General features: G+C 67.9%; 1 protein-coding gene across 2 annotated transcripts; it reads right to left on the bottom strand.

Moving 5' to 3' along the window:
- Window positions 1–68: 68 nt before the first annotated feature.
- CERK (ceramide kinase) lies at window positions 69–23,508 on the bottom strand. Of its 2 annotated transcripts, none has more exons than XM_079774577.1 (13): window positions 23,223–23,508; window positions 19,058–19,171; window positions 18,637–18,759; window positions 16,593–16,718; window positions 15,252–15,315; window positions 14,023–14,168; window positions 10,649–10,723; window positions 8,974–9,126; window positions 8,061–8,166; window positions 7,376–7,452; window positions 6,653–6,858; window positions 4,005–4,213; window positions 69–2,940 (listed from the first exon to the last, which is right to left on the bottom strand). In XM_079774577.1, exons 1-13 carry the CDS (start codon window positions 23,353–23,355, stop codon window positions 2,886–2,888), a joined length of 1,587 nt encoding a protein of 528 aa, XP_079630703.1. In that variant the 5' UTR covers window positions 23,356–23,508; the 3' UTR covers window positions 69–2,885. The 2 variants fall into 2 exon arrangements, with proteins under 2 accessions (XP_079630703.1, XP_079630704.1); XM_079774578.1 differs by lacking the exon at window positions 23,223–23,508 and adding an exon at window positions 19,566–22,070 and having other exon boundaries at window positions 70–2,940.
- Between the last annotated feature and the right edge of the window lie 825 nt (window positions 23,509–24,333).

The following is a 24,333-nucleotide window of genomic DNA, read 5'->3' as shown; positions in this document are numbered from 1 at the left end:
CACCCCCGCCCCCCTCGGCAGCACACCCACCGCTCCTCCCGACCCCGTCCCTCCACTTGGCCTTCGTGGGGAGCGGACAGACCCCTCACACGGGTCACCCACTCCCTGGAGGCAAGCAGGGCTCCGGCCCCACAGCGTGAGCCGAGCTTAACCCATCCACAGAGAGGCACGTGTGTGCCTGGTCACTACCTAAAATGACCGACATGAGAATAAACACATAAATGGGTAGAAATACAGCGAGCTGGCGGCCCGGCCTGTGCGCCCGCGGAGTTCAATCTGTGCCCTGACCGACGGTGGCTCAACCTGGGGCTTGTGCCTCTCCGGTGGCGTGAAAGCCACACGGGTTCCGTGGGAACCGCCGCTCAGAACTTGAGCTTCGACCTCCCGCAGGCGGGTGAGGTGTGAGGCGGGCTCTGCTACTGTCCGTGTCTGCGCACGCGTCGGGGCGGCCGTGGGGTCGGGGTCGGGGTCGGGGTGGGATGCGCTGGCGGCCGCGGGGCTGCCGGCTGTGCCCCCAGGAGCCGAGCGCTGCCTTCCGGGCGCCGGGGCTTTTCCCAGCCGAGGGCCCGGGGACAAGAGGCACCTCGCCGTCCTCCTGGGTCTTTGTTCCTGGGGACGGAGGCCTGCGGGCGCCCCCAGGGGCCAGGGCCCTGGCTGCAGCTCAGAAGGGCCCCCCGGGAGGGGAGAGGGGGCACGTGAGGACAGACAGGAACACGGGACGTGCAATCTGAAACTCGGGCCCCTTCACGCGCCTTTGCCGTGTCGCTCACTCACAACAGCCACCTTCTGGCCAAAGTCACTTTATTACCGTCGTCTCAGACCCATCGGAGCCGCGGCCACGTTCTAATCTTGGAACCAGCGAGACCGGAGCGGGCGCTGAGCCCCCTCCCTCCCGGCACGAGGACTGGAGGACTGTGTCGCGCAGTCGGGCCGGCGCTCCAGCGGTGAGTGATGAGTCAGCTGATGAGTCAGCCGGGGCACAGGCCGTCTCCAGTCTCCGCGCTGCCGGGTCCCGCGCCGGAGCCACGGGGGCGGGCGGCCAGCCCTGCAGCGCCTGTGGCCGCGTCCGCCAGCAGCTCTGCTTTCCTCCGAGTCCCCACGAGCCGGCTGTCGCTCCATCGGGAGCCTTCACGGAGGCAGGCCCGGCGTGGGGGGTCTGAGAGGTACTCCGTCCTGTGAGACGATGGGGGCGCCTCGGGGTTCAGTCCCGCCATCCCCCCAGGAGCCCCCAGGTCCGCAGTGAGTGTCAGCGTGCCGTCGGGAGCCACCGCCGGCCATCTGGGGCAGGCTGGTGTCGCCTTGGACATAGGGCGCCCTCTGTGGGCGCGGACGCCGGCCGCCTGGGCCGGAGCACTGGCCAGGGCCGCGAGGGCTGTGAGCAGCGGAGTCCACGGGGCGTCGAGGCGGGGCGGCCCAGCAGGGGTCCCGCGGGGGGACCCTCAGGAGCGCTTCCCCGTAGACACCGGGCCCTGCGGGTGCGGCCACCGCTCCACACGGAGCCGCCAGTCCCGCATCTCCGGCTTCTTCGCAGGACAGAAACGCCAGCGTGCTGTCAGCTCTTTATACCCAAACCTCCACCCACCAACCATCAATCCAATTGCCTTTAAACACGGTCTATTTGAAAAAAAAGAAAAGGAAAACACTGTTACAGCCGCTCTTGCCTGCCGGGGGGGGGGGGGGGGGATGAAGCGGGAGATTCACATGCAGTTCACACGCCCCGGCACGTGGACTCAGGACGCCGCTGTCTGCCACGCGCTGAGCCACTGGGCCCGCGTGAGCCCACGCCGGGGCAGCAGCCAGCCGTCCGGACGCCCAGCCTTCCCCGTCGCAGGCCAGAGCTCCGTCACACCTTCCTGTCTGTCGACAGGGCCGGGTACAGGCACCTTCGCTAGCCCCGAGCCCGGCACAGACCACAAGGCCGCGGCACGGACCGGGCCCGGGCGTCAGTCCGGGGCTGTGGCCGCAGCAAACTCAAGCACCAACCATGGAGACACGTAATGACGCCCCTGGCTTAAAAGGACAAAGCTGTCAATAAATACGCGGAGACGAAAGGGAAGGTCAGCGAAGGGCAGATCCGGCCTGCGGCGGCACCAAGCGGCCTGGAATGTGGACCCCTCACCCGCCCACAGGGGTCTGAAGCCGACACGCCACCAAGGGCGCCTCCGGCGGCAAAGCATCGGTGTTTCTAACCAGACAGCACGCACTGCCGGCCAGCGCGGCCAGGGCTGCCGGCGGGATTGTCCGGGACCGAGGACGGCGGGCGCAGGACGGCGGGCGCAGGCTGAGGCTGCAGAGAGAGCGGCGACTCCACATGCCTCTCATTAGCGTGGTCCCCGGGCGGGTGCAGCTGCAGCGGGCTCCGTGCCTGGGGCACGGCCGGAAGGACCAGGAATGTGCCCGATGGTGAGCTCCAGTGAGGGACGTGAGGGAGGGAGCCCACGGCGTTCAGAATGCGACCAGGAACAGCTCCAGGCTGGTCGGCGTGACGGGCAGGCACCTCCTGTCCAGACGGGGACATGGACGGAGGCCTCTCCTGCGACGCGGTCTGTACAGCGGCTGTACTAGAGCCGCGAACGGGCCGTCTTTAAATCGGCCGTCGGCACGGATCGGGTCTAAGAAGCCAGCGCCCCGTCCACGGCGACCGCTGGCGGAGGGTAGTTATGTGAGACGCGACCCAGAGCCACGTGGAACGGAAAATGCCCAGGGCGTCCACAGAACCGTTGACAGAAGGTGTTTTTCCTAAAACCAAGATTTAACTATAAAAATAAACTTCTACGTTTGAATGTGTGCGTCCACGTAACTGGTCTGTTGTGTTCCCTCCATTTCCACGCTTCCACGCGCAGCGAGGCGGCGGCGGCGAGCTGGGGTCGGGCCGCAGGCTCCGCCTAGGGGCTCTCCTCGATGCCGCGGGCGAAGAGCTGGACCAGCTGGCAGTGCACCCTGCGGGGACAGACGCGCTGACACAGCCCGGCTCCTGCCGAGGGGCCGCGCTCCCTGTGGACAGCGGACCCGCCCTGGCTGACCCGCGCCCCGGGGTAAAGCAGGCAGCTGCCGCCTCGGGGAGACTGCAGACACCCGCCTGCCCGGCTCTCCTCAGCTCAGGGCCGCCTGAGCCGGAGCGACGCCGGGTAGCTGCCGTGAGCCCAGGGCTTGGGAAGCGCCCAGGACGGCCATTCGCAGAGAGAGAAGCAAGAGCACCGGGCAGAGGCGTGCAGGTGCGGGAGAGAGAAAGGGTAACATCGAGGGGCTTCGCCCTGCCGGTATGGCTCATGGTTGAGCATCGACCTATGAACCAGGAGGTCACAGCTCGATTCCCGGTCAGGGCACATGCCCGCCTGGGCTGTCACTCAATTCCCAGTGTGGGGCGTGCAGGAGGCAGCCGATCCATGGTTCTCTCTCATCATGGACTAGAGGTCTGGTGCATGAAATTCGTGCACAGAGGGGGTTCCTCAGCCCAGCCTGCACTCTCTCCAAACTGGGACCCCTCAGGGGGACATCCCTCTTGCAATCCGGGACTACTGGCTCCTAACCACTCGCCTGCCTGCCTGCCTGATCGCCCCTACCTTGCCCTCCTGACAGCCTGATCGCCCCAACCTTTCCCCCCTGCTGGCCTGATCACCTCTACCTTTCCCCCCTGCTGGCCTAATCGCCCCTACCTTGCCCCCCTGGCTGCCTGATCGCCCCTAACTGCCTCTGCCTGTCTTCCTGACCGCCCCTAACTGCCCTCCCCTGCAGGCCTGATCACCCCTAACTGCCCTCCCCTGCAGGCCTGATCTCACCCCCACTCAAAGGCCTGTGACAGTGATGGACACCTGGCGTGTCCCAGGGTCAGACCACGGCACCCAGGGCGTGTGCCACCTGGAAGCACAGGTGCCTTGGCCACACGCGCTCCTCGCTGGGGCTCCGAGCGGCAGGATGCCCAGCTCAGGGCCGCGAGCCCCAGCGGCGTGGCGCCCCGGCCCCCGCGGTGACGGTGATGGTGACGGGGACAGCCGCTCACCCACCTGACCTCCACGGCGGAGCCGCTCAGCACCTCCCCGTCACAGTTCCAGGAGCTGCTGGACACGCCGCAGCAGCAGGAGGGGTGCTGGCTGCAGATCTGGCGCAGCCCCTGCTTCCCCCGCTCGCCCAGCTCGCCGTCCTCGTCCTCCACCTGCTTCGACACAAACTGGAACTTCTTGATGCGATAAACTTCCACGAAAGTGAAGTCGAACTGGCAAGAGAGGGCGCTCCTGAGTCGCGGCGCGGGGAGGAGCGGGACAGCCCTGGCCAGCGGGCTCCTGCCCTCCGCGTGCGCTCGCCCTCGGGGACGCGGCCCCGGCCGTGCTCCGGCCGTGCTGCCCAGTGAGTGGACGGCTTGAGGGGGGCAGGAGTCCGGGACCTGCCTTCCCAGGCACCTGGCTAACACTGAACCCCTGGGAGCCGCCGTGCCCGCCACAATGGCCGCTTGTAGGAACCCTGGGAGCTCCGAGCAGGGCCTGGGGGAATCCTTCATCTTTTCCACCAGAACGAGTTAGAGAGCCACGGAAAAGTGCTTCCGGAGGAGTGTTTTCACTGGTACAACTGAAATCTAAAAAAAAAGCAAATTGCGCCCTGGCCTGTGTGGCTCAATGGATAGAGCGTCGGCCTGCGGACTGAAGTATCCTGGGTTCGACTCTGATCAAGGGCATGTACATCTGTTGCAGGCTTCTCCCCGGCCCAGTCCCTGTTTGGGGCTCGTGCAGGAGGCAACCAATTGATGTGTTTCTCTCACATCGATGTTTCTCTCTGTCTCTCCCTCTCTCTTCCACTCTCTCTAAAATCAATGGGAAAATATCCTCAGGTGAGGATTTCAAATAAAAAAAGCAAACGCCTGGCCCCGCTCTGCATGTTCCAGGCTCGGGGTCTCCCTGTCCTAACTGCGAGGACGCAGTGGCCAGGCAGGGCCCCGGGGGGTGGGGGGTCCCCGGCTCAGGAGCCGATGGTGCCTGAGCCACCACAGGGCAACAGCGGTGTCACCGGGCCGCTCTGTTCTGTGTAAACAGGAAGAGGAGACGGGATGACAGACATTCTGTCTCTGAGCTGCTGGGCTCAGAGGTGATGCTTTTCAGTGAGATTTTACCAGGAGCCACGGTGACTGAGTGAAAGGGGTGAAACACAGACAAACCTGCCTGCTTTCCGGCGAGCTCAGGGACGGGGTCCCACGGAACCCAACTAGGACCTGCCCAGCGGCCTGCGGAGCCAGCTCTGCACTGAGTAGGACCCGCCCAGCAGCCCACAGAGCCAGCTCTGCACCGAGTAGGACCTGCTCAGTGGCCCACGGAGCCAGCTCTGCACTGAGTAGGACCCGCCCAGCAGCCCACAGAGCCAGCTCTGCACCGAGTAGGACCTGCTCAGTGGCCCACGGAGCCAGCTCTGCACCGAGTAGGACCCGCCCAGCAGCCCACAGAGCCAGCTCTGCACCGAGTAGGACCTGCTCAGTGGCCCACGGAGCCAGCTCTGCACCGAGTAGGACCCGCCCAGGGGTCTGGGAGCCAGCCCTGCACCGAGTAGGACCCGCTCAGTGGCCCATGGAGCCAGCTCTGCACCGAGTAGGACCCGCCCAGCGGCCCATGGAGCTCAGCTCTGCACCGAGTAGGACCCGCCCAGTGGTCTGGGAGCCAGCCCTGCACCGAGTAGGACCCGCTCAGTGGCCCATGGAGCCAGCTCTGCACCGAGTAGGACCCGCCCAGTGGCCCATGGAGCCAGCGCTGCACCGAGTAGGACCCGCCCAGTGGCCCATGGAGCCAGCGCTGCACCGAGTAGGACCCGCCCAGCGGCCCATGGAGCCAGCTCTGCACCGAGTAGGACCCACCCAGCGGCCCATGGAGCCAGCTCTGCACCAAGTAGGACCCGCCCAGTGGCCCATGGAGCCAGCGCTGCACCGAGTAGGACCCGCCCAGTGGCCCATGGAGCCAGCGCTGCACCGAGTAGGACCCGCCCAGCGGCCCATGGAGCCAGCTCTGCACCGAGTAGGACCCGCCCAGCGGCCCATGGAGCCAGCTCTGCACCGAGTAGGACCCGCCCAGCGGCCCATGGAGCCAGCTCTGCACCGAGTAGGACCTGCTCAGTGGCCCATGGAGCCAGCGCTGCACCGAGTAGGACCCGCCCAGCGGCCCATGGAGCCAGCGCTGCACCGAGTAGGACCTGCTCAGCGGCCCATGGAGCCAGCTCTGCACCGAGTAGGACCCGCCCAGCGGCCCATGGAGCCAGCTCTGCACCGAGTAGGACCTGCTCAGTGGCCCATGGAGCCAGCGCTGCACCGAGTAGGACCCGCCCAGCGGCCCATGGAGCCAGCGCTGCACCGAGTAGGACCTGCTCAGCGGCCCATGGAGCCAGCTCTGCACCGAGTAGGACCTGCTCAGCGGCCCATGGAGCCAGCTCTGCACCGAGTAGGACCCGCCCAGCGGCCCACGGAGCCAGCTCTGCACCGAGTAGGACCCGCCCAGTGGCCCATGGAGCCAGCGCTGCACCGAGTAGGACCCGCCCAGCGGCCCATGGAGCCAGCCCTGCACCAAGTAGGACCTGCTCAGTGGCCCACGGAGCCAGCTCTGCACTGAGTAGGACCAGCCCAGCGGCCCACGGAGCCAGCTCTGCACCGAGTAGGACCCGCCGGCGGGACGCTCGCACTCACCTGGTCGCCCTGGTTGGTGTGCCGGACGAGGAACCTCAGGAAGTTGAACCGGGAGCACTTGCGGATGAGGATCAGGTCGGAAGACCCGTCTCCCAGGTGGGCGGCCGGGGACAGGCCCCGGGGACTCCGGGGACAAGCGCAGGACATGTTGGCGGCGTTGATGGCCAGGAACTTCCCACAGATGACCTTCCACTCCTCCACGTCCTCTGCAGCGGAGGGAGCAGCGGCACGCTCAGGGTCCGCCCGGCCACGCCCAGGACAGGCCACGCACACCCACGTCTGGCGTGGACACTAAGGAAACCGCACGGAGGCCACGTGCTCGCCGGGACACTCCCTGCCCCCCCCCCCCGGGGCCCCGGACCTGGCCGCCCTCGGACTCTGAGGCCTGGGAGCCGAGAACGAGCCACCTTCCCTCACGACTGAGATGGAGGGCAACATCCGGTGACCGTGCAGCCCACACACGACAGCGCTCCCGCCAGAGCCGTGCCCACTCCTGTCCGAGACGCCCCCACGAGCCCTCAGACCAACACCGCGGCCCCCGCCCCCCCCCCGGGGCCTAGACCAGGCGCGCCAGCCACGCGGTGCCGACAGCGGCGCCCTACCTCTCCCCGGGGCCTGGCCCGCAGCCCCGCGGCCGCCAGAGAGAAAGCGAGGGGAGGGGCGGGGGGGCTCCCGCCTGACCTTCACGGCTCGGGGACAGAGAGGACAGAGCCGCCCACGTACCCGAGCCCTCCAGGCCGTACAGTGAGCGCTTCTGCTCCTCCTCCAGCTGCTGCTTGCTCTGCCGGCAGACGAAGCACCTGGAATACAGGGGCCACTCGCCTTCCGCCCGGCAGCGGGCAACCTGCCGGCGCCCACACAGCCCTGTCCCTCCCCGGGCGGCGGTGCCGGGTCCAGGGCTCAGTTAAAACGGCGGCTTCGGCCCCAGCCAGTTTGGCTCAGTGGATAGAGCGTCAGCCAAAGGGCCCTGGGTTCGATTCCGGTCAAGGGCAGGTACCCCGGTTGCAGGCTCCTCCCTGGCCTGGGCCCTGGCCGGGCGCGTGCAGGAGGCAGCCAGTCGATGTGTTTCCCTCACATCGATGTTTCCCTCCGTCTTGCCCCCTCTCCCACTCTCTCTAAAATCAATGGGAAAATGTCCTCAGATGAGGATTTAAAAACGACACTTCTTTGCCGTATTAACTCGAATTCTCAAAACCAGACTTACTTTGAAAGACCCGGGCATAGCGGCCTGACGGGAGGGCTAACGAGATACGCCCTCGTCGGCGCGTGAACCAACAGCGCTACCCTGACCCGCGCTCGCCGCCACAGGACCCAGCGTCTGGCCCCCATCGGGAACCCGCTGTGCCCTCCCGGCAGGAGCAGACGTCCTGCCTTCTCCCGCCTGAGCCCGGCCCCGCAGCGCGCTCACCCGGCCCGGCAGGGCTTCCCGTCCCGCGGAGACCCCACCGTGTGCTGGGCCGGGAGGAAGGACACGGTGCCCTCGTAGCAGTGATGGGACAGGAAGGTCTTCAGGCCTGGGGGGCGCGAGGGGAAAGCAGCCAGGTCACCCCCGACACCTCCCCACAGAGTGATCGTCAGGGGGAGCCTCGGGGGCAGGTCCCTGGGGGCCTTCTGGGGGGGGAGGGGGGCCCGCAGGGGCAGGCTCGGCCAGCACCGGGGACCGAGGGCCGCCGCCTGCCCGCCCGCGCTGGGCGGCACGTCTAGGGTGCAGGGCCCACGTGGTTCAGTGTGACAGCTGCCACCAGGGCCGCGTGCTCCGATGGTGCGGCCCGGGGCTCGCGGGGGCGCGGGCGCCTCTGGAGCCGGATGTGTGCGTGGCGCTGAGCCACGTTCAGGGCAGCCCACCAGGGCCCTCTCTGCCCCTCCAAGGCTGTCAGTGGTGCCCGCAGCCCCAGCCCTGGCCCCCAACTCATCCCGGCGATTCTGGCACCTTGTCAGCACTCGGGACGAAGACCAGGGCAACGGTGCCACCCAGAGCCGCTCTGGCAAAGTGTGCCCGCAGCACGCCGAGGCCGGGCGCAGCCGCCGAGCTGGCTGGGCCCCCACGCGCCCCCCCGAGCGCACGGCAGGACTCTGACCAGCGTCTGGAGGAGGCCGCCCTGCAGGGCACGAGCAGCTGGCCTGAGGGCCGCAGTGAGTCCGTGCAGTGCCCGAGCCACGCACCGTCACCCCGTGTAGCCTGGGAGGAACCGCGGTCCCCATGGCCCCAGCTCCGTGACCAGATAAGAGGAGGGCGGCTCCAGGGCACCTGGGTCCGTCTGTTACTGGGGCGCCCGCCTCCCGGGGCGCCGTGCCGACAAGGTCGCCGACGCGCCAGTTACCTGAGAAGTCGTATCTGATGAGCCCCATCCAGCGCTTCTTCTCGCTGTCCTTGACGATGTCCCCGTAGAAGCCATAGCCCAGCAGCGACACCGAGTAGCGCAGCAGCGCGCCGTGGTGGTGCACCGAGGACACGTCCATGGGCAGCGAGTCCCCTGCGAGAGAAGCCGCGGGTGGGGCCGCGCCCTCCATCGGCTACAGGCCTCCCCACGCCCCCCACCCCCGGCAAGCACTCAGGTCATGTGACTGAGATGCAGACGACGCGCAGGGAGTCGCTGCGACCTCTGTCCTCTGGGTGCCCTGCTCCTGGGTCACATGGTAACGGAGAGCTGCAGCGTGGGGACGAGCAAGGACACCCCAGCAGCAGCCCGGGGTCCCCGGCGGACGGGGTGGGTTTGCGGGCGAAGGGGCACGTCTTAGAAAAGGAGCGGGTCGCAGCCACTCCGGCCTCTCGGCCCCTGACCGCAGCACAGGGCTCCTTCCGGAGGGGCCGCGCGGCAGGCACACAGGACAGGACAGTGGCGGCAGCCAGGGACCTTCCTGGGCAGGCCCGCCCGCCCGCCCGCCCGTGACGAGGGGCTGGGCCCAGAGTGGATGGCAAGCCGAGTGCAGGGCCCAGCCGAGCCTGGGACAGAGCCTGGGACAGAGGGCAGCCCGGCCGGCGCATGGACGCCGAGGAGGAGAGCCGGCCAGGCCACGGGGTGCTGGCCCCCCCAGGCTCTAGAAGGGTTCCGAGCGGGGTCTGTGCTTTGCAGGACCCCCTGGCATTGTGGGAAGATGGGCCAGATGGCAGTGGAGGGGAGCCTCAGGGACAGAGCCCTGCTGGCCGACGGGCCGGGCACGGAGGGCAGGGAGGGTCGCACCGCCCCCCCACCTTCCCCTCCCGCCCGCCCCCCACCAGCTGTGGGCTGCTCACAGTCCATGGGCTGGGCGGGACCTAACCACAGATGGGTGGATGGGCGGGACCTACCCACAGCGATGGGCGGGACCTACCCACAGCGATGGGCGGGACCTACCCACAATATGATAGGCGGGACCTACCCACAGCGATGGGCGGGACCTACCCACAATATGATGGGCGGGACCTACCCACAGCGATGGGCGGGACCTACCCACAGCGATGGGCGGGACCTACCCACAGCGATGGGCGGGACCTACCCACAGCGATGGGCGGGACCTACCCACAGCGATGGGCGGGACCTACCCACAATATGATGGGCGGGACCTACCCACAGCGATGGGCGGGACCTACCCACAGCGATGGGCGGGACCTACCCACAGATGGGCGGGACCTACCCACAGATGGGCGGGACCTACCCACAGATGGGTGGATGGGCGGGACCTACCCACAGATGGGCGGGACCTACCCACAGATGGGTGGATGGGCGGGACCTACCCACAGATGGGCGGGACCTACCCACAGATGGGTGGATGGGCGGGACCTACCCACAGATGGGCGGGACCTACCCACAGATGGGCGGGACCTACCCACAGATGGGTGGATGGGCGGGACCTACCCACAGATGGGCGGGACCTACCCACAGATGGGTGGATGGGCGGGACCTACCCACAGCGATGGGCGGGACCTACCCACAGATGGGTGGATGGGCGGGACCTACCCACAGATGGGTGGATGGGCGGGACCTACCCACAGATGGGTGGATGGGCGGGACCTACCCACGATGATGTGCAGGGCCGAGGTCTTTGCGTCGTTGATGCCCACGGTGGAGTAACACACACAGTCTGTGGACCCTGAGAAGGAGAGGAGGCCCTGAGCACGTTACGGTGATTTTAGAAAACTACGTCTCCAGTAAAGGGCGTGGCTCCTCCTCTTCCTCCAGCCCCGAGTAAGGAAGGAAAAATACACTTTATCTACAAAATGAACGTGGAAACGGTGCGAGGAACTCGTCACAAAGGCCGAGCGAGACTTTGCAGCGCCGCCAACGAGCTCCTCACTCGGAAGTGAAGCCCCGAGAAACGCCTGCGGCGGCCGCGGTCAGACAGTCGGCGCCCTGCCCACCGGTCCCCTCCCCGGGGCAAGTGCACGGAGAGCCGGGCGGTGGCTGGTGAGGGTCACAGGGAATCCACGGAGGTGGGCACCCCGAGGCCGGCGCCGCGTCACAGAAGCGAGGGCCGTGGTCTGCCGTGGGGTGACCTCAGAGCACCAGCTCCGCCGGGCCCGAGGGCGTGGCCGGGAAGCCGCCGATCCTCCCAGGTCCGTCCTGCTCCTTAACTGGGTCAGAATCCAGGTCACTCTCTCGGCTGCGTGGGCAGGGACCCCAGGCACCATTCATGCCCGAGTCCTGAACCCCACGCCCGGCTGACTCAGCAGGCTTGGGACGGGCTGGGCAGCGGGATCTGAGGAGACGTGCTGAGGAGCTGGAAATCCCTGGTCGGGGCTTCCCACGAATAAGCCACGTGGCGGATCCTGCCGTCGCACAGGGCGGCCAGGGTGGCCAGGGCGGCCAGGGTCGCAGGCACAGACGCTCTGGCTGCAGGCCCCGAGCCACCGACACGTCTCTCACCGTCAGTGACGCGGAGGAGGCCTGCAGCCCCGTCCCAGCAGCGGATTCGGCTGCGGCCCCCGTGGTCCCCGGTGGGCGTGGGCACTGAGCACAGGCACTGGGCACGGGCACTGGGGTGGGCACTGGGGGTGGGCACAGGGCACAGGCACTGAGCACAGGCACTGGGGTGGGCACTGGGGGTGGGCACTGGGCACGGGCACTGGGCATGGGCACTGGGCACGGGCACTGGGGTGGGCACTGGGGTGGGCACTGGGCATGGGCACTGGGGGTGGGCACTGGGGGTGGGCACTGGGGGTGGGCACTGGGCACGGGCACTGGGGGTGGGCACTGGGCACGGGCACTGGGGTGGGCACTGGGGTGGGCACTGGGCATGGGCACTGGGGTGGGCACTGGGGGTGGGCACTGGGGGTGGGCACTGGGGTGGGCACTGGGGGTGGGCACTGGGCACGGGCACTGGGCATGGGCACTGGGGTAGGCACTGGGTGGGCACTGGGCACGGGCACTGGGTGGGCACTGGGCACGGGCACTGGGGTGGGCACTGGGGTGGGCACTGGGCATGGGCACTGGGGTGGGCACTGGGGGTGGGCACTGGGGGTGGGCACTGGGGGTGGGCACTGGGCACGGGCACTGGGGTGGGCACTGGGGGTGGGCACTGGGCACGGGCACTGGGCATGGGCACTGGGGTGGGCACTGGGGGTGGGCACTGGGCACGGGCACTGGGCATGGGCACTGGGGTGGGCACTGGGTGGGCACTGGGCACGGGCACTGGGTGGGCACTGGGCACGGGCACTGGGGTGGGCACTGGGGTGGGCACTGGGCATGGGCACTGGGGTGGGCACTGGGGGTGGGCACTGGGGGTGGGCACTGGCGGTGGGCACTGGGCACGGGCACTGGGGTGGGCACTGGGGGTGGGCACTGGGCACGGGCACTGGGCATGGGCACTGGGGTGGGCACTGGGGGTGGGCACTGGGCACGGGCACTGGGTGGGCACTGGGCACGGGCACTGGGGTGGGCACTGGGGGTGGGCACTGGGGGTGGGCACTGGGGGTGGGCACTGGGCACGGGCACTGGGGTGGGCACTGGGGGTGGGCACTGGGCACGGGCACTGGGCATGGGCACTGGGCACGGGCACTGGGGTGGGCACTGGGCACGGGCACTGGGGTGGGCACTGGGGGTGGGCACTGGGCACGGGCACTGGGGTGGGCACTGGGGGTGGGCACTGGGCACGGGCACTGGGCATGGGCACTGGGGTGGGCACTGGGTGGGCACTGGGCACGGGCACTGGGCATGGGCACTGGGCACGGGCACTGGGGTGGGCACTGGGGGTGGGCACTGGGCACGGGCACTGGGCATGGGCACTGGGGTGGGCACTGGGGGTGGGCACTGGGCACGGGCATTGGGCATGGGCACTGGGGTGGGCACTGGGGGTGGGCACTGGGCATGGGCACTGGGGTGGGCACTGGGGGTGGGCACTGGGCACAGGCACTGGGCATGGGCACTGGGGTGGGCACTGGGTGGGCACTGGGCACGGGCACTGGGCATGGGCACTGGGGTGGGCACTGGGTGGGCACTGGGCACGGGCACTGGGCACGGGCACTGGGCATGGGCACTGGGGGTGGGCACTGGGCACGGGCACTGGGGTGGGCACTGGGGGTGGGCACTGGGCACGGGCACTGGGCATGGGCACTGGGGTGGGCACTGGGTGGGCACTGGGCACGGGCACTGGGGTGGGCACTGGGTGGGCACTGGGCACGGGCACTGGGCATGGGCACTGGGGTGGGCACTGGGTGGGCACTGGGCACGGGCACTGGGCACGGGCACTGGGCATGGGCACTGGGGGTGGGCACTGGGCACGGGCACTGGGGTGGGCACTGGGGGTGGGCACTGGGCACGGGCACTGGGCATGGGCACTGGGGTGGGCACTGGGTGGGCACTGGGCACGGGCACTGGGGTGGGCACTGGGTGGGCACTGGGCACGGGCACTGGGCATGGGCACTGGGGTGGGCACTGGGCACGGGCACTGGGCACGGGCACTGGGGTGGGCACTGGGTGGGCACTGGGCACGGGCACTGGGCATGGGCACTGGGGTGGGCACTGGGTGGGCACTGGGCATGGGCACTGGGGTGGGCACTGGGTGGGCACTGGGCACGGGCACTGGGCATGGGCACTGGGGTGGGCACTGGGTGGGCACTGGGCATGGGCACTGGGGTGGGCACTGGGTGGGCACTGGGCATGGGCACTTGGGTGGGCACTGGGTGGGCACTGGGCACGGGCACTGGGTGGGCACTGGGCACGGGCACTGGACGCGGGCACTGGGTGAGCACAGGCACTGGGCGCGGGCACTGGGTGAGCACAGGCACTGGGCGCGGGCACTGGGTGGGCACTGGGGGCAGGCACTGGGCGTGGGCACTGGGCATGGGCACTGGGCATGGGCACTGGGGTGGGCACTGGGGTGGGCACTGGGGTGGGCACTGAGCACAGGCACTGGGGTGGGCACTGGGAGCGGGAGGGCGGCCGCGTCGCTACCTGCAGGAATGATGCCAATGCGCAGTGGGCAGGGCACCAGCGCCGCCCGGGGCTCGTTCTGGTCCACGCCGGCCATCCTCTGTGTCCTGCCGATCAGCCCGTGCAGGACCTCGCTGAACATGCCATCCCCGCCAACGCAGACGACCCTGCGGGGGCAACATGGGCTCATGAGGGCCCCGCACGGCCACCCCCCCCCTCTCTCCACGGCTCCTCATGGCACTCCTGCGTGGGGCAGCATGTCCCTGAGCAGGACAGGCCCGGCTCCTGGGGACCATCAGGTGGCCCGCCACACTCACATAAGCCTATGTAGGCAGTGTGCTCATGTCTGTAACATGCATTCACATCACCCTATGTACCTAGTATGGTCATGTCTGTAATGTGTGTTCACATAATCCTATGTAGGCAGTATGCTCATGCCTGTAACATGCACTCACATTATGTATTATGATCATATCTGTAATGTATATTCACATGTAGGTAGTATGGTCATGTCTATAACACACATTCACATCATGTAGGCAGCATGGTCATGCCTATAACATACATTCACAAAAGCCTATGTAGGTAGTGTGGTCATGTCTGTAACACACATTCACACCATCTAGGCAGTATGGCCATGCCTGTAACATGCATTCACATCATGTAGGTAGTATAATCATGCCTGTAACATGCATTCACATCATGTAGGTAGTATAATCATGCCTGTGACATGCATTCACATCATGTAGGCAGTATGATCATGCCTGTAACATGCATTCACACCATGTAGGCAGTATGATCATGTCTGTAACACACATTCACACCATGTAGGCAGTATGGCCATGCCTGTAACATGCATTCACATCATGTAGGTAGTATAATCATGCCTGTGACATGCATTCACATCATGTAGGTAGTATAATCATGCCTGTGACATGCATTCACATCATGTAGGCAGTATGATCATGTCTGTAACACGCATTCACACCATGTAGGCAGTACGGTCATGCCTGTAACATGCGTTCCCACAGCCTACGTAGGTAGGAAGACCACAGGGAAGTACAGATCTAGCCGGCGGTCTCTCCGGGTCCCAGAACGCGGGACTGAAGGGTCCCTCCTCTCCCTTCCCACGAGGAGCGCGCTCGCTCTCAGCCAGGAAAGGGGGAGGAAAGGGTGTGAACCACCGAGGCAGCCGGTGGGGCCGGGCGCACGCGCTCCTCGCGGCGGCCGGAAGCGGGCGGCGCGCTCACCCGTCGTAGCCGTCCACGTTCATCTCATACAGGGCCTCCTTGGCGTGGTTGGCGCGCTCCGTGACTGTGGAGAAAGGCGTGGCGTCGGATCGGTGGGCTCCCTGCAGCCAAGGCCGGGGCCCGTCCTGCCAGAACGAGGACTGGGATGCTGCCCGGAGGGTTCCTGCCAGCCATGCTCCTCCCACGGAACCTCGGGCCTCAGAGAAGGAGCCTGCCCGCCGGGCGCACGGCCCTCAGGAGACGCCACCACGGGGGGGGGGGGGTGGCACCACTTTCGGGCATGGAGCTGCCAGCGAGGCCTGGGTGTTGGTAAGAACCTCCTCTCCCGCGTTTACCGTTTTTGCTATTGCCACGGTACCCTGAAAGTCTTAGAAAACACCCAAACGCTGAGGACACAGCCGCCCAGAGCCGGCACAGCCACGTGAGAAACGGCAAGTCGGTGAGATCTCTGGTGCGCACAGCCCCATCCCTCCCTCCTGCCATCAGACATCGCCTTCCCGCTAAGAACCCTGCGCCGAGACCACGTGTGAGGACCACGTGCCATTCCTCCCGATTCACCACGTCCCATCTTCCTGCCGCCAGTTTGGGGACATCCCAGTGTTTCTGTGTTTTGCTGCTACACAATGTGGCAACGCATCTGCCTTCCCAGGAAAGGTCCGGGGACCAGGAGCGCTGGCAAACCCCTCGGTACCTAAGGCCGTGCCCGCAGCAGCCCCGTGCCAAGAGCTCGGGAACGGGTTTACACAGGCGCTCCCGGCGCCCGCCCCCCGGCCCCCGGCACGCAGAGCTGGCGCCGAAACCCGGTCACAACGAGGCCTTGCATTCGTTTCTCAAAACGGCACGCGTTGGTCACATTGTTTCTAAAACGTCATCGCTGTCTCTCGCAGGAATCTCCTGTCCGTGGTCTTCACCGTCTACCTCCGGGTGCCATCTCCCGAGCGCTTGCATTGCGCGGGCCTGGCTACACCCGTCCCGTTCCTGACCCGTCTTCTGCTCCTTCTGATGTGGGGGGAGAACAACCCACAGTCTATTTTGTTTAAAATCTCAGAGGAGCCCTGGCCGGTGTGGCTCAGTGGATAGAGCGTCGGCCTGCGGGCTGAAGGATCCGGGTTCGATTCCCGGTCAGGGCACAGGCCCGGGTTGCAGGCTCCATCCCCCGTGTGGGGCGTGCAGGAGGCGGCCGGTCCATGATTCCCTCTCATCACTGATGTCTCTCTCTCTCGCCCTCTCCCTTCCTCTCTGACATCAATTTTTAAAAAAATCTCAGAGGCTACAATCCCGAGCGCCCACATCCGAAGGGGTGTCCTGCGTCCCCGCCCGCCCGCGGCGCAGCCCCCTTACCGATGACCTCGGTGGAGATGGCGGCCAGCGCGAACAGCGGCGCCACCTTCCGCTCGTAGATCCGCAGGCCCTGGCCCTTCCCTCCAAACGGGTTGATGAACACCAGCAGGCGCTTCGGTCTACAGGCTGCAAAACATCGGCGTGGGGTCAGGGTGCGTGGGTCAGGGTGCGTGGGGTCAGGGTGCGTGGGATCAGGGTGCGTGGGATCAGGGTGCGTGGGTCAGGGTGCGTGGGTCAGGGTGCGTGGGATCAGGGTGCGTGGGTCAGGGTGCGTGGGGTCAGGGTGCGTGGGTCAGGGTGCGTGGGTCAGGGTGTGTGGGGCAGGGTGCGTGGGCTCAGGATGGTGTAACGAGCGAGCAACCCGCACGCCGTGCGCTGAGGACATGGCAGCGCAGGGGCCGGGTTCTGCGTGGAGCCGGACACAGTGTTACGGGCTCGGGGCCAGCGCGGGGAGCGTCCTGTCTGAGGAGAGGACAGAGACAGCCGACGGGGGGCGGCGCCGGGCCCCGAGGGGAGACTCGCAGGACCAGGGGGCCGACCCCCGGGAGGAGGCTCTTCTACAAAGGAGAGGCCCGTCCCCCCGCCGCCCGCCGGCTCAGCAGGAAGAACACGCTCCGGCCGCGGCAGCACCGACAAGGCAGCGCCCTCGGGACGAAGAAAGCAGCGCCCCGCGGACGGGCCCAGGAGGAAGCCGCCTCGGCCCGGTTTGTGGAAACCTGGGGAACCTCAGGGCCTCCTTCGGGGTCTCCCCCGACCAGCACCGAGGCCGCGCCCCCAGCGGCGTCCTGCCGAGGCCCACGCGGAGGGCGGAGGTGGGAGACTGAGCCTTCACAGCGACGGGACGTCATCAAACTTCCTAACAAGTGAGCTCCGCCACGCCCCGGGACGGGAGGCGGAATCAAAATCCACTCAACGTCGACACACACGCTACACACACGCCACACACAGGCCACACACACGCCACACACAGGCCACACACACACCACACACAGGCCACACACAGGCCACACACACGCCACACACACGCCACACACACGCCACACACAGGCCACACACACACCACACACACGCCACACACACGCCACACACAGGCCACACACACGCCACACACACGCCACACACAGGCCACACACACGCCACAGCTCAGAGCCGGGGAGGGGTCTTTCCCGGCGACGGCTGGGGGTCAGGCCGATGTCTACACCTAAAGGAGGGAACCTCGCACCACGGGGCAGTCGGCTCCCGGGGCCGTGGGTCTCACGCTCAGGGCCCGGCGCGGACAGAGGCGCCCGAACAGGACACAGCCCGGCCACAGGTGAGAAAAGATCAACGTAACCAGGTCACAAGGAAGACTCTGTTCACCATCAAGAGAACAGAGAGAAGCCCCAGCCAGTGTGGCTCAGTGGATAGAGTGTCAGCCTGCAGACTGAAGGGTCCCGGGTTCGATTCTGCTCAAGGGCTCTGAGCTGCCCCGATGACCGTCACCGCCAAGTGGATGAAGAAACACATTCACACCACGGGGTCCCGAGGGCCGCCAGAGCGACCTCCGGCACACGCCAGAGCCGGGGTGCACTTCTCCACAGCACGGAGCCGACACGCAGGCAGAGCCATGCTGCGGCACCACACCCAGCTGGGCCTCCACCAGCAAGTGCGTCAGAGCCACAGCGATGCCGCACCGCCAGCTCGGCGACCGGGCTGAGAGAGGAGGAGGGAAGCAGAGGTCATGGCAGCACACACATGCATGCACATGCACACACACGCACACATGTAGGCACGCCTCCGCATGCACACACACATGATCTCACACGTGTGTACACACGTTTACGCACGCAGGTACACAGCCACATGGTCTTCTCTAAACACAAAGGCTGCATCCCCTAGCTAGCAGGTTCGAGCCCTGGCCCTGGTCAGGGTGCAGGCAGGAGGCAGCCAGCCCACGTGTCTCCCTGCCCCTCGCTCCCTCCCGCCGCGCTAACATCAACGGAACCAACGCCCCGGGTGGAGACAAACAGAAGCAACAAGGAGACCCACGCACGGCCGCACGTACTCAGCTGGTCCAGCTGCTCCCGCAGGGCCTGCAGCCACCGGTGGCACAGCTGCTCGTCCGCGCCGCAGAACGTCACCTGCTCGCACTTCCAGCGGCGGCGCCGGGCCCTCTTCACGCAGTGCACTGCGGGGACAGAGCACCGGTTCCCGCCCGCCCCGCGCCCCGCAGGCCACGGACCCCGTCCCCGCGGCCTCGGGGGACTCCCACGAAGCCCTCCTCCGGTTCCCTGACCGGCGACCCCGGGGGACAGTAACGGGAAGGGAAGGGGCCGACGCCGAAGCCTGAGCTGGAATCGGCCGCGGGAAGGACTGGGGAGCCCGCGGCAGACGCACCAGGCAGCCCGCGCTGGGTCACCGTGACCGAGGCCCCTTCCCGCGGCCCGGGGGGGCGGGGCACCGTGGGCGGCACGCGGCTCCGGTACCTGTGAACGCGAAGGGCGGCTCCATCTTCTGCCATTTCCCGCTGCCCTGCGGCTTCCCATGGCTGTCGGTCTCCTCCACGGCGATGATCTCCGACACGGGCACCGAGCAGGCGCCTGCAACGACACCGCGGCCGCGTGAACACCGGAGGCCCGCCTCCCGGTGCCGGGACCGGTGCCGGGACCGTCTGCTTCCCTAGTCTTTTTTTTTTTAATATATTTTTTTATTGGTTTCAGAGAGGAAGGGAGAGGGAGAGAGATAGAAACATCAGTGATGAGAGAGAATCATGATCAGCTGCCTCCTGCACGCCCCCCACTGGGGATCGAGCCCACAACCCGGGCCTGTGCCCTGACTGGGAATTGAACCGTGACCTCCTGGTTCATAGGTCAATGCTCAACCACTGAGCCACACCAGCCAGCTGCTTTCACGTCCTTCAGAAACCCAAAGCCAAAGGGAAAGTGACATGTAATTTTTAAACTCAGAGCTAGGAGTTTGGGGACTCAGTGTTACCAGGAGATGGAGTGTTTCATCCAACAGAGTCACCGAGAGCAGGAGGACTTCCGGGCCCGCTCAGCCCCCAAGCTGCAGGGGCTGAGTCTGGGCCGCCACTGCCCTCGCTCTGGGGAGAGACGGTGGAGAACCGGGGGGGGGGGGGGGGGGTCCATCCTCCGGAGGCACACAGCACGCCCCGGCCAGGGCAGCCGGACCCGGGGCGACAGGAGACGGAGGCCCCGACTGAGCAGGGGTTTGGTCCCATCAGCGTTGGCGGGAGCGGGGAGACTTGGCTGGAAGGTGCGGGTATTTTTAGCCATGTGCATCCGCCGCTTTTACATCACACGGCCGTTCCTTCGCAGCAACGATGATTTAGCGGAGGGTCAGCCAGCTGCCTGCTCTGATCAATAAAGCTTTATTGGTACACAGCCACACACCTTATTTGCACGCTGCCTGCAGCTGCTTTTCCTGCTAAAACAGCAGAGCTGAAAAACGGTGACCCACAAACCCTGAACTATTTGCTGTCTGGCCCTTTAAGAAAATGCCGCTGACCTATTTCAGAGTAACAAATGGCAGTTCACCTTGGAGGAATCTCAGGACAATGGCAGTTTCCCCCCCACCCCCTCTCCCCCGCTGCTGCTCAGTCACGTGACCTGAGAGAACCGAGGCCGGAGCCTGAAGAGACAGTGCGGGGAGGACACCCGCTCGCAACCCCACAGCCTGGCGCCTGTCCCTGCAGCGGCTCTGTGGCTGCCCACGTTTGGGGACACACTTGATAAACACAGCCACCACCTGCCCGAGGAGCTGGCCACCTGCTGGGGCGTCCCAGGGGGAGCCAGGGCAGAGCCCACTCCCCCCCCCTGCCCCCCCCACACACACACGGCTCCCAGCCCCAACCCTAAAAGACCCCACTCGGAGTCTGAGTGAGGTTACTGCCGCCAGGGGTGTAACCCAGACACCGTTTCAGTCTCTTTCAAGTTCAACCACTCTGCCAGGCTTCCTGTTTGCAGTCACCCCACTTCCGCCAGGGAGCACACGCTGGCTCCCAGCTTCCTCGGAGCAGCCTCACGGGGTGCAGAAGAGCCGCCCCCAGTTCCTTTTGCTCCTGGACTCTCGCTCCCAGCGCGGCGGCCAAGCGCGCCTGGATTCAGAGCCAGCTCCCTCTGCACGCCCTGCGCCCTGCGGGCAACCAGGCCGGCTTCCAGCTTTGTCCTCTGAGAACAGGAGAATGGGGGGGGGGGACCTCAATTCACCCCTCCCCGGCCCGTGCCCGGAGCTGTATGGCGGCCCCCAGCCCGGCCTCCGGGGCCCTCCTAGGACCTGTTTTTGCACAGCCTCCATCCCTGCGTCCCCACCAGGCCACCGTCCGTCCAGCTGGGCCCTGCACTCCGCTCACTGCACCCAGTGTCCAGTGTGTGTCTCCCTCCCGCGGGGGGCCTGGTGCCGTTTGGGGTGCCGTTATGAGGAACCCCCAGAGCTGGCGCAGCTGTGTTCCCCATCGCGGGGGAGAGCAGAGCGATACGCACAGGCCGATCCCGGGAGGAAGTCAGAGGCCCAGCTCCCAGGGAGGGGGTCCCGTCAGGCAGCTCGGATGCACCCGCACAAAAGTGCCCATAAGGGGGGCAGCCGGTCCCTCCGGGGGTTCTGCGCCCGCTGGGGAGGGAGTGGGCAGCCTGCAGATGCGGACCAAGAGGGGACGCTGCGGCCGGACCCGGGCATCACAGCAGCCTGCGGAGGACGCCAACGCGGCAGGCAGGCAGTGAGCATCCCACACAGGAGGGTGGCCCCTCAGGCCTGGGGGTGGCCACGCTGCTAGCTGCTCACAAGCACGGCAGCCGGCCTGGGACCCACCAAGCCTCCGGCTCCAGCCACTGGCCGGGCCAGCTACTTAAACTCCCCACGGCTCAGTCCCTTCGTTGGCAAAGCAGAGGCGGGCTGTGTGCAGGGGCCCCGCATGGCGGGCACAGGAGGGACCCCTCCCACAGGACGATGCAGGCGGTGCCTGGTCACCCTCAGCCCAGAGCCACGGGGCGGGCCGGGCTCGCTCGCCTGGGCGTCACAGAGAAGAATCAGACGGAGCGCCCTGGTGGGGGCTGCCAGGAGGCAGAGGGCGGTTCTCGGCGTGGCATCGCTCCCCGAGGGGACATCGGAGAGACCCCGCCGGAGCAGACTCCCAGACACCCCGCCGCAGGCTTCTGGTGACGCCAAGGCCACACACCGCACGGTGGTCATGGGCTTAAGCCCACGCTTGACCTTGGTCGGAGCAACATTCCAACTCTGCCCCGCCTGCAGACCCCACAGCCTCCGTGCCAGAAAGCGCCCGCAGCACCCGCCACGGCGCCCCCCACTGCCCCAAGACCAGCCCTGCTCACCATCGCTCGGGCAGACCAGGCCAGCAGCCGCCTGTCCCTGCTCTGTCCACCCTCCCCACGGGGCCACAGGGGGCCTTGAAGAATGTGAGGGGAAGCGGCCAGGGACTTCCATGGCACAAACCAAGTCCCCACCTCAGCCCCCGCCAGTACCAGGCCCGTGCCCCTCCCCAGCCCCTTCCCCCGCCCCCCAGCACATCCATGCCGGCCTCCTGGCTGGCCTCGGGGCCTTTGCACTCGCTGTTCCTCCTGCCTGGACCATCTCTCCCCAAAGCGCTCTGGTCTCTCCAGGTCTCTGGTCAATGCCGGAGGGAAGTGAGGGCTGCTGGGACGCCCTGGCCCACGGTGACCTGCCCCCTGCGGGGCTCTCCTCACACACACATCCTGTGCGCCCCTTCGTCGGCCCCTCAGTGGAAAACGCTCCTCGGGCTGGGCCTGGGTCACAGGCCCTGAGCGGGGTCCTGCCCCGGCCTCCAACAGCAGCCTGGGAAGAGGAATGATGGAGCGGGCACGCTCACGCCTGCTCACACCTGCTCACACCTGCCGCCCGGGCTGTCCTGTGCGTGGCCGCCCCCTTCCCACTGTCCACACCTGGAAGCCCCGCCTCCCCAGGATCAAATGACATCTCAGGGCCCAGCCCAGGAGCGGCCCTTGTCCTTGTCCACCGTGTCCTCCGGCACCGCATCCTTTTTTATCTCAATTACAGCAGAACGGGGAGGCCTGCGGAGGCCACGTGTGCGCCGGACCCCGGGAGCCCCACCCCCGGCGCATCCGGCAGCAGGGCCTGCGCCCTCCGCTTTTCCCCAGAAAAGCCCCTTCCCGCCCCGAGGCCGCCTCCCCTTAAAGGTTTGGGGTCCCTGTAAGAGGAGCATCTGTCCCGGGGTCAACGCACACACCTAGGGCGGGCGGGCGCCCCCTCGGGACCGCTCCTCTCACTCGTCCCCACGGTGCCCTTCAGAGCCCCGGGGGCTGCCCACGGAGGCGGCGCCGGGGACCCCCTGGCCGAGGCCCTGCGGCGCCACGACCCCTCCCCCGCCCTCCAGGGTCACATCCTGCGGGCCGCCCTCCGCCCTCCGGCTCCGGCTCCGGATCGCCTTGTCACTGCCCGGAGGGGATGCGGCCCCCGCGCCCCGCCAGCGGCCTCCCCGCCCCGCATCCCCCCACCCCAGCGGACCCCCCGCCCCAGCGGACCCCCCGCGCGCTCCTCCCAGACCCCCCGCGCCCCCGCCCCCACTTTCCCTTCCCCCGCGGCCTCCCCGGCGCCCCGTCCCCGCACCCCTGCCGCCCTGGAGCCGCGGCCACTCACCCGCGCCGGGCGCGCCGGCCCCGGGCCCCGGGCTGGGCCACCAGCGCAGCAGCGCCCGCGCGGGGTCCAGGCTGACGGCGCAGCGCTGCCGCTTCACCCACAGCACCGAGCGCAGCGGCTCGGCCGCCCCCATCGCCGGCCCCGCGGGCGCCGCCTCGGCCGGGCGGGGGGCGGGGGGCGAGGGCGGGCGCGGACGCCGAGGGGCGCGGGACCGTTAGCGGCCCCTGGAGCCCGGCCGGTGGCGGCGGCGGCGGCGGCGCGGAGCGGGCGGGCGGGGCGCGGGGCCGGCGTTGCGTCACCCCGTACGCAGGCCCGCGGGGCCGAGGAGGGGCCGCGGGGACCGGGCGGGGCGAGGGGGAGGCCGCGGGGCCGGCCGTGGGGATGCGGGGCTCGGGTGGGGGCCGAGGAGGGAGCGGGGTCTGGCGGGTTCGCGCGGGGCGGGCCGGGCGCGTCCGGAGAGCCGAGCCGGGAGCGGGCGCTCCCCGGGGCCGGTGGCTGGGTCCCGCCTGCAGCCGCGCGGCCGGAGCTCAGCAGCGCCGCCCCGGCGGGTCCTGAGGACGGACGGGCCCCCGGCGCGGACCTGCTGCCCGGGCACCGCGCGGGGGCGGGGGGAGGCCCGGCCCTGGAGTGGGCGGCGGGGACCCACGGCGTCCGGGTGCGGCCACCCCAGGCGGCACGTGACTTGGGCCCCAGTCCCTTCTGGGTCCCCTTCTGGGGTCCCCTTCCCTTCCCGGGCTGGGCGGCCGGCCGGCCCCTCGGAACTCAGCCGGAAGGCCGGGCGGGCGCCCCGGAGGTGCGGGCCCTGGAGCGCCGGGAAGTGGCCACCTCTCCCGCCTGCAGGCCCACCCTGAGGCCACCGGGGAGGTGGGTGCTGCGGGTCTCCCTCCTCACCGGGCGGCTGGGTCCGGGGGTCCCATGTGCGTGCGCACCCAGGCTGCGGGGAGAGCCCCCCGAGGAGGCGTGGCTCAGCGGCCTTCAGGCTGCGGCTGCACAGAGCAGCTGGGGTCCCGGGGTCCCAGGGCCCCTGCGCCAGCTGGGTGCTCATGGGCGCTCCTGGCCAGCCTGCTAGGGGGGATGCTGGCCGGTGAGCGCCGGGAGCCACCAGAGCCAA

This window comes from Cnephaeus nilssonii (assembly GCF_951640355.1).
Source record: "Cnephaeus nilssonii genome assembly, chromosome: 6".
In the NCBI taxonomy this organism is placed as follows: domain Eukaryota; kingdom Metazoa; phylum Chordata; class Mammalia; order Chiroptera; family Vespertilionidae; genus Cnephaeus; species Cnephaeus nilssonii.
The sequence above is the reverse complement of the archived record's forward strand: the minus strand, read 5'-3'. Positions and strand labels throughout refer to the sequence as shown.

Excerpts from the sequence above, each read along its gene's own strand:
- CERK (XM_079774577.1), bottom strand. The coding sequence starts at position 23,355 with ATGGGGGCGGCCGAGCCGCTGCGCTCGGTGCTGTGGGTGAAGCGGCAG. Across the intron at positions 18,760-19,057 it reads GCCGCCCTTCGCGTTCACAG|TGCACTGCGTGAAGAGGGCC; the intron begins GTACCGGAGCCG and ends CTGTCCCCGCAG. Across the intron at positions 14,169-15,251 it reads AACGTGGACGGCTACGACGG|GGTCGTCTGCGTTGGCGGGG; the intron begins GTGAGCGCGCCG and ends TTGCCCCCGCAG.